At 46.1% G+C, this 9,161-nt stretch overlaps 1 protein-coding gene across 1 annotated transcript; it reads right to left on the bottom strand.

Moving 5' to 3' along the window:
• Positions 1-807: 807 nt before the first annotated feature.
• On the bottom strand, positions 808-7,522 carry LOC147653910 (uncharacterized). The gene is made up of 2 exons (XM_086879655.1): positions 5,332-7,522; positions 808-1,101 (listed from the first exon to the last, which is right to left on the bottom strand). The coding sequence occupies exons 1-2, from the start codon at positions 6,028-6,030 to the stop codon at positions 808-810; spliced, it is 993 nt and encodes a 330-aa protein (XP_086735781.1). The 5' UTR covers positions 6,031-7,522.
• Between the last annotated feature and the right edge of the window lie 1,639 nt (positions 7,523-9,161).

Here is a 9,161-nt window from a genome sequence, read left to right as displayed (position 1 = left end):
GATCGGGGGAATCCCTTTTATCTCTCTTTTACTCCGTAAGTGGGTCATCATAACCCCTAGTTCTTCCGAGGTCCGAATTGGTCTTTTTCTAATACTCGCTCCAGGGTTAGAACACCAGATTTTTTCTTCCAATTTGCACATTTTGAATTGCGTGTCGTTTAACCAGCATTCTCCCGAGTGTAATTCAGGTGGGCAGACAGTCAGTCCTTCGATTCCCGTGGCAATTTTACATTGCTCACACTTCCCCAGGGGACCCTCCCCTGGGGACACCTCGGACCCCATTCCTTTGGTCGAGTACGTGGCTAGGCTCAGGAGCATCAGGATTCCCCACAATTGCATCCCTCTGCCATTCCCTCCGCCCGTATAATAGCATACGGCGGGGATAACCATCTTCTCGGCAGCAAGGACTGTCTTCAGGGGCCCTTGATGTCCTGATGGCGAACCTTCGCTTGAAGGTCGCCCACCGAGAAGCCTTGACTGTATCAAACCGGCACGGTACTTGCACGGTTCTACGACACTCTATTTTCAGGGGCTCTGCCTTACAATCAAGTTGACCCCTTATTCCTTTTCGGTAAAACAGGAACCACTCCGGAGAGTCGAGTTCCAAAAGGCCCGCCCGGGTAGCGAGTATTAGAAACTTATTGGTCTGTTCTAATTCCCTTTCGTAGCACCTAGTGCACAGTCCCCTTGGCCTATACCCCCTTAAGCAATGAGTTACCCAAGTCTGCTTACAATAAGCACACTTAAAATGTACAAAGGGAAAACAATAGCAATCGCGGATTTCGCAACTTATCCTTTCGTTATTGTTCATTTGCGATGTCTCCGTAGTTTGATCTTCAGCTCTCCCGGCGGGGTGGTGACTTTCCACTCAGTGGCGCTGCAGTCCGGAACTTTCTTTGCTCGAGAGTGATGTGTCCACCCTTTCTCGGCTGTCCGTACTGCAGTATCGGTTGTCAGAAGAACGAGATAAGGGCCTTCCCAATGTGGGCCGAGGGGTAGCTCTTTCCAGACTTTGATTAATACTTTATCTCCCGGTTGAATTTTGTGGATTGGAAATCCCAAGGTGACACTTTGGGGAATCAATCCTCTCTTCCTGAGCTCCTGTAAATTTTTATTTACAGAGATGAGATATGGTTGTAATTGTGCATCCTCTGCTTGAGGATGTGACACGGGCATCCCGTGCTGATATGGCATTCCATACAGCATCTCAAAAGGGGACAAACCCGTTTCTGAATGGGGCATGGTCCGAATGTTTAACAACGCCAGAGGGAGACACCGAACCCAGGTTAATTTTGTCTCTATTATTAATTTAGATAATTGTGATTTTAGTGTTTGGTTCATCCTTTCCACTTGCCCAGAGCTTTTAGGGTGCCAAGGGGTGTGATATTGCCACCGGATTCCTAATGCTTCTGATAATTGTTTGATGATTTTCGATGTGAAGTGCGTGCCTTGATCCGAATCGATATGGTCCACTATCCCATATCTCGGAATTATCTCCTCTAACAGAATTTTGGATACGGTCTGGGCTGTGGCTTTTGCTCTAGGAAAAGCCTCCACCCAATGTGTTAATTTGTCTACTATTACTAGCAGATACTTGTTTCTTCCAATTTTTGGTAGTTCAGTGAAATCTACCTGAATTCTTTCGAAAGGTCGATATGAAAGTGGCCGACCCCCCAATTTTGTTTGTTTCGAATTTGATCGGTTGACTTTCTGGCATACCACGCACCCTTGTACCTCTTGCTTGGCAAGTTCGAAGATTCCCTTACACCCAAAAAATTTCAAAAATTGTTCTGCCAATGCTCTGGTTCCCCAATGTGTTTGTTCATGCAGTCTCCGGAGTATTCCCCTTGCTATGCTTTTGGGAACTAGTTCCCTCCCATCAGGTAACCACCATTTTTTGTCTTTAAATTGCCCCCCTACCTTTTTGAAGTCTTCCAGCTCCTTCTCCGATGGGAGCGCGGACACCTCTGGTGATTCCTTGTGACTAACCTCGGGAATACTTACCGTTAACAATGCCGCTCGTTTTGCCTCCTTGTCTGCCCAATTGTTTCCTCTGGTTTGAAATTGCCACCCAGTTTGGTGTCCCCTTACATGGACAACCGACACCTCCAGTGGCTCCCTGACTGCCTCTAAAATTTGCTTAATGATCTCTCCGTGTATTAATCCTTTACCTTTCGTATTTATTAGTCCTCGTTCTTCCCATATTTTTCCGAAAGTATGCACTACCCCAAATGCATACTTTGAGTCTGTGTAAATGGTTCCCCTTTTTCCTTTCAAGCCTTTGAGGGCTTTTAGGAGAGCAAATAGCTCACAGGCCTGGGCCGACCAGTTTGCCTGCAGGGGACCTGATTCTATGGTTTGTCCCGTCATACCATTTATGATGGCATAACCCGATTTTCTTTTACCTTCTACCATTTTCGATGATCCATCAATGAACCATTTTTCTCCACCTTCTAACTCCTGGTCTTCCAAGTCTGGTCTTATCTTAGTTTGCAGCTCTACTGCTTCGATGCAATTATGGAGTAGCTCGCCTGTTGGTTCCCCGAATAAAAACTGCGCTGGATTTTGGGCAGTGGTTGTTCTCAGCTCGAGACCCGGCGAACTGATTAACATCGCTTCATATTTCAGAAGCCTCGAATCAGTCAGCCATTTCTCGGCTTTTTGTTGTAAGACATTTCTTACATCATGTGGGGTATATACTGTTAAAGGGGCTCCAAAGGTTATCCTTTTTGCTTCCCCGACCAACAGAGCTACCGCAACAATTGCCTGCAAGCAAGTAGGCCAACCTCGGCTGACCGGATCTAGGATTTTCGATAGAAATCCTATTGGTTTTTTCTTTTCTGCCCACTCCTGGGTCAGAACTCCTTGGGCTGTTTGTCCACTGACGTCGACAAACAATTGGAACTCTTTATTCGTGTCAGGTAAAGTTAGAACCGGAGCAGTAATAAGTGCATTTTTCAGCTCCTGGAACTTACTTTCATCCTGCGCTGTCCATTTTAGTCGGTCCGTATTTAATCTTTCATACAAAAATTTTACCTTTTCGCTAAATCCTTCAATCCACTGCCGGCAGTATCCCAAAAGTCCTAAAAACTGTCTTATTTGTCTTTTCGTTTTAGGGGCAGGAAGTATGAGAATTCCTGCTACCCTGTCAGGATCTAACTTCTTTTTACCCTGTGATATCCAATGCCCTAGATACTTTACCTCGGGCTCTGTGAACTGCAGCTTAGATTTGGACACCTTCAAGCCCTTCTGTCCTAGGAAATTTAACAACGAAATTGTGCTCCTTTTAACTTGTTCCTCAGTCGTCCCAGCAATTAATAAATCATCTACGTATTGTAATAGTTTTGTCCCTTCCTCCGGATGAAATTGTGTGAGTAGTTGTTCCAATGCTTGTCCGAACAAGTTTGGTGATTCCACAAAGCCTTGTGGGAGGACAGTCCACCTTAACTGTTGATTTCTGTTCGTGTCAGGATCCTCCCATTGAAATGCAAAGAAATTTCTACTCCCTTCATCCAAAGGACAGGTCCAGAATGCATCCTTTAAGTCAATCACACTGTACCAAACATCCTCAGGCGAGAGTCTGTTTAGTAAAGTATAGGGGTTGGCTACGACTGGGAACCTGGTTCGGGTCCGAGCATTTACTGCTCTCAGATCCTGAACCAGTCGGAAACTCCCATCTGCTTTCTTTACGGCCAGGATGGGGGTGTTATGTTGGGACATGCACGGCTCGAGAGTTCCTCCTTTGAGGAGGTCGTCAATTACTAGTTTTAAACCCCTTCTCCCTTCTATAGGGATGGGATATTGCTTGATCCTGATTGGATCATCCGGGTTTTCTATCTCAATTTTGATGGGGGGAATATTCAATTTCCCCACCTCTCCCTTGGAATGCCACACCTGAGGATCAATTTCTTTCTCATCTTTTGGCGTTAAATGGAATATTTTTATTACTAATTCGGAATCTTTCACCACAATGTTTATCCCTAATGCAATAATCATATCTCTCCCTAATAAATTATAATCCGCTTCCTCTACTAACAACAAATTTCCTAAACAAACTTTATTTTCAGATTCAATTTCTACATCTTTTATTACAGAGACCTTAAAAGGGTCTCCCTTTGCGCCAATTACAACCACCTTTTCTTTGCTTGTGAGGCATCCCTTGGGTAATTTCTGTAGGGTGCTTCTTTCAGCTCCCGTGTCGACTAAAAATTCAATTTCCTGGCGATGGGGACCTACTTTAAGTTTTATCAAGGGCTCCGTTGCTGTTAATGTCCCCATCTGAAAGAGCCCAAGACCTCCCTAGTCTTCTTGAAATATTTTCTCATCTTTTTGTTTCTGCCGGCAATCCCGTTGGAAGTGCCCTACCTTTTTGCAATAAAAACATTCTGGAGGATTTTTTCGGGGAGCCGGGTTGTCCTTTTGCGACCCCTGTGGCTTTTTCGGTAATGTCTTACCTTGTTTCTGTTCTTGTTTTTGAACTTCTTTTACTGCGGCCACTAGGATTTTGGCCTGCAGTTTCTGTTTTTCGTCTTCCCTTCGCATATATACTTTTTGAGCTTCTCTTAGAAGCTCTTGTAAACTTTTCTCTTGCCACCCATCAACCTTCTCTAATTTCCTTCTTATGTCCTCCCATGATTTTGCTACGAACTGTGTTTTTAGCAAAACCTCTCCCACTGGAGAGCTGGGGTCCGTTCCAGAATATATCTGTAAACTTCGCCTCAGTCTTTCTAACCACTCTGTGGGAGATTCTTCCTTTCCTTGGCATTCCCCGAATACTTTACTGATATTTTGTCCTCGGGGAACTGCTTCCCTTATTCCTTGTACAATCATGTTTCTTAAATCAATCATGTTCCTTCTTCCTTCTTCTGTTTGGGCACTCCAACTCGGGTTTACGCCGGGCCATTTTTGGCTTCCTGGCGTCCCCTGCGGGTTTCGCCGCTCCCAGTCTCTGATACCTGCCTGTTTGATCATTTCCCTTTCCTCCTGGCTGAACAACGATCTCAATATAGACATGAGATCCTCATAAGTGTAAATACTACTTCCTAGAAATTCGTCTAACTTCTCCGCTACCCCAAACGGGTCGTCTAACAATCGCCCCATCTCCTTTTTGAATGCCCGCACGTCCCCTGAATTAAGGGGTACATTTACAAATCCAATAACTCCTGGGGCGGTAGGCACTTCTCTGAGGGGAAACATTCGATGCCTACTTTCGTTTTCTCCCCAATCCTCATGCATCGATCTCGCTTTGTAGCGAGTTCGACTTGAGGGAGGGGAACTAAGATTCTCAAACATTGGTTCTCTTATTGTTTGCGGATATTCCGCTGTACCCACCTTATCAAATGGGGTACTTTCTGTTGTTTTTGAGGGTCCCGGCAGTGGTGGTTGGACTGGCAACGGGGGATAAGGTGTTTTCCAGCCTTGCATTCCCCTGGCCCCTGAGAGGGCTGTGGTTGCCGTGGTTTCAGTTGGCGGGGACATCGGGGGAGCCGCCGGAGCCGTTACCGGCGCCGTCTCCCTTATCTGTGGGGTGTGTCCACCAGCCGGTTGTCCAGGGGAACCCGTGGGTGCTGATGGCACCACTTGATCTGCCGCAGGAAGCCCCGCTGGCCCGTTGTATGGTGGGGGCAGGTGATCCAGGGGTTCCCAACTTTCTGTTTTTATTTCATTTTTCTGTTTCACTGGGAACAGCCCGACCTTGGGAGCTAACCAAAGTCGGGCGTATTCTTTTTCCTCGGAGTCCGAGGAGGCTTTACGCTCCACGTGAGAGATTAACTCGTTACATGTCCACTTCTCAAATGTACCTAGTACTGGCCAGATGAGGTAATTTCGCAACTCTTGCCCACCCCAAACCTCAGCACAGTAATAGATCATCTTTGCCTTGGACTTCCTTTTTCTTTCGGGACACTTTTCCCAATTTCTCAACATCCACCCCAAAGGACTTTCTGGGGGAATGTCTAACAATTCCTTCGTTCTTTCAGAAGGGTCCTTTTCCTTAATTTCTTTTTGTACCTTACTTTTTCTCTGCCCCATAGTGAAGAGAGAAAATTCTTACCTGTTCTCTGCGTTGTGTTCTTTCGGTTATACTTGGGAAGTCAAAAAGACTGCCAATACTCACCTTCGCGGTTTGCTGCACCGGGGTTTTTCTTGGCGCTCTGACCTTTCCCTCGGAACCCTCCCTGGGTTCTCTTTTGGGTTGAAAGAGTTTACTAATTCCCGAGCTCGATGGGACGTCCTCTTCCCCTTTCAACCCCCTTTGCGATCGGTCCTCCGGGACTCCCTTTAGCCCCGGGATTGACAAATGTGGCAGAGAGTCTCACACGGAATCGCTTCCTTCGCGGCCGGCCAATTCCCTCGCGGGAGGATGGAAACGCGGCCTTGAAGTCCACACTCGCTCCGTGATCAGATCACGTCTCACACACACTTGCCCAATCGCCTGCTCAACCTCACAATACTTACAGCAACTTTTCTTGCAAGGATGTCTTTGTGCACTTCAGACTTTTTACAAGCTACCAAGCCTCGGCTTTTCCTGAAGGCCCCGTGCCTTCCCGAGCTCTCTGGATCCGTTTCTTTTTATTGTGGTTTTTACCTTTCTCAAATTTGGTTCGGATGTTGGGGTGGGCTGCGGAGGTTCTCGACTTCCCAGGCCGCCGAAATCGGCGGGGGTACCCCCCTGGACAGCGAGATTCTCCCACAGCTGTTCCCAATCCGAGTCACGGCACCAATCTGTTATAAACGCAAAGGCAAATTTATGATAGAAATGAAAAATAGATTTATTAATAAACAACAAAGAGAGAAACAACGATAAAAATCCACAATAAAAAGATCAGCGCAGCGCTGGGTGGACAGGGTCTACACCAAAAGGTATAGGTTTCCCAAATCCACGTCTGAGGGTCCCCAAGCCTCGGTTTTTATAGAGGTTTTGTGTCCTTAGGCTAAAATTCCAGGCAGGTTTCATTCACCAAGTGTCTCTGATTGTTCAGTGAATGAATTTCCTGCCGTAGAATGATGACATTAACTTGTGTCCGGCCAGAATCTCCTCATATGTAAAGGAGATTCTGTATGTATTTCAATTTGTGTTGTCCTGGCAGGGCGGGGGAATTCGGGCTGGTGCCGATGGATATCTTGACTGCGCCTTTCTCTTTGTTCCTCCTGATCGCTTTCTCAACACCAGGAACAGCCCTGGTCTGGCAAGGCTCAGTTTTTCGGAGCCTGTCTTTTCACTATTGATCAGATTGTTTCCACAGAAGTCTGCAGGGCGTTGCTCAGGTCCGGAGGCCGACGATTTCCCTGAGCCAGCTCCATTGTAGGTTTGACGAGCCTCGTCCTGTTTTTTTTGTTCGTGTTGATGGGCCTTGCCAAAGTTCGTTATCAAGGTGTCGTTTTGCAATCAGTTTCTCCCCAAAGGAGATTTCGGCCAGCCCCAAGAAGGGGTTTTTCTGTACATTTTATATTTTATATCCTTGCAAACACATTTGTCACATTTATACAATTTTCGAATTTTTAATACATATGGTAATTTATTACAGCATCCTCTTCAAAATTAATGTGACCAACCAGAGGGAGTTCAAAAAGCCTTGGAAATGTGGAAAAATTTGCTTCACAAAGGCAGAGTTGAAGCTCCGTGTGTTTAACTTACTGATGAAGTCAGCAGATGGCTTGTTCATAGTTTATTAGCTCTTATGTTAAGAGAAGGTATTTGATAGTGAAAAGTGATGTAAGCAAGGCTGGACTTTTTTATTTTTTGCCTTGAGGAACAGATTTTACTTTAAACAGAAGTTACTTAGCTCTGGAGAGTTCATTCACTTAAGAGGGAACAGCAATTCCCTTAGGGGTATTAAGGGATTGAGCGGGTGAAAAACTGCAGATGATGGTGATGGTAACTCCTGGCCTTGAACCCTGAGTGCTCCATAAAACTTCTGGGTGGAGGGATCATAGCAGAATGCACCACGGGATTTCAGAGATGTGTATAAAATCCTGCCTCAGCATTCTCTCCGTGTGCCTGGAACAAGCCCTGAGCTATCCCACGCATTCAGATCTGGCTTAAGAACTTTAAAGTGGTCATAAAGCTAAATGACAAACTAACAGAGCACAGGAGGGGTGGCTGGTGAGGTGTAAAGGGTGCTGGAGATCCATACAAGCAATTGTGAGCAGGAGACAAACAACTTGCTTCTTAATCACAGTGTGCCACACTCAGAGGAAAGGCAAATGTCATTGCAGAATAACAAGTCATCTGGCAGCACAAAATAACCTGCTTGTAGGGCTTTCAAAGGTTAGTTCAAAGCTTGCAGTCAGAATGTTATCAGGATCTCAAGTTGCAATATTTGTGTTAAGCCATGATGTCAAAAAAAAACCTCAAAACATTTTTAAGGTGGAGTTTGAGCAGGTTTTTGAAGATAATTCTGGGATGCAGTCACCTGTGGAGTCAGCTGAGGAGGGGGAACGGTGGTTCAGGAGGTCTTTTCTCATTCCATACCTCTAAAATGTAATAATTAAATAAAGAGGATTGTTATACAAGGGGGCAGCAAGCTGATAGAAAGATACCAAAACCCAAGCTTTTACAAGAATTGGAGCTAATCTGTGTTCCTATGCCTTCTCCATGCCTGTGCAAACTGGAGTTACAACCTGTACACGGAGCAGCACTGATTTCACAGCTCCCCAGCTGCAAAGAGCTCAGAAGGTTGGACCCATGAAAGGGACAGTGCCACCACCCTGCCATGCCTGCTGGCTGCCCCAAACCATTGAGGACCTCGAGTCCTGTGTCCAGCTCTGGTCCCCCACTTCAAGAAGGACGTTTTGGTGCTGGAGTGAGCCCAGAGAAGGGCAGTGAAGCAGGTGAAGGGTCTGGAGCACAAATCCTGGAGGAGCTGGTGGTGTTTAGCCTGAAGAAAAGGAGGCTCAGGAGAGACCTTGTCACTCTCTACAGCTCCCTGAAAGGACAAAAATATGTTGCCAGGTGGGGGTTGGTGTCTTCTCCCAGGTAACAAGTGTCAGGACAAGAGAACATGGTCTTAAACTGTGTCAAGGGAGGTTTAGGTTGGACATTGGGAGGAATTTTTTCACAGAAAGGGTGATTAGACATTAAAGTGGGCTGCCCAAGGAGGGAGTGCAGTCACCATTCCTGGAAGTGTTTAAGGAAAACTGGACTCACTGGCACTCAGTGC

The sequence above is a fragment of the Cyanistes caeruleus genome, chromosome 3 (genome assembly GCF_971803275.1).
Source record: "Cyanistes caeruleus chromosome 3, bCyaCae1.hap1.1, whole genome shotgun sequence".
NCBI lineage: Eukaryota > Metazoa > Chordata > Aves > Passeriformes > Paridae > Cyanistes > Cyanistes caeruleus.
This window is presented reverse-complemented; position numbering and strand designations above follow the sequence as displayed.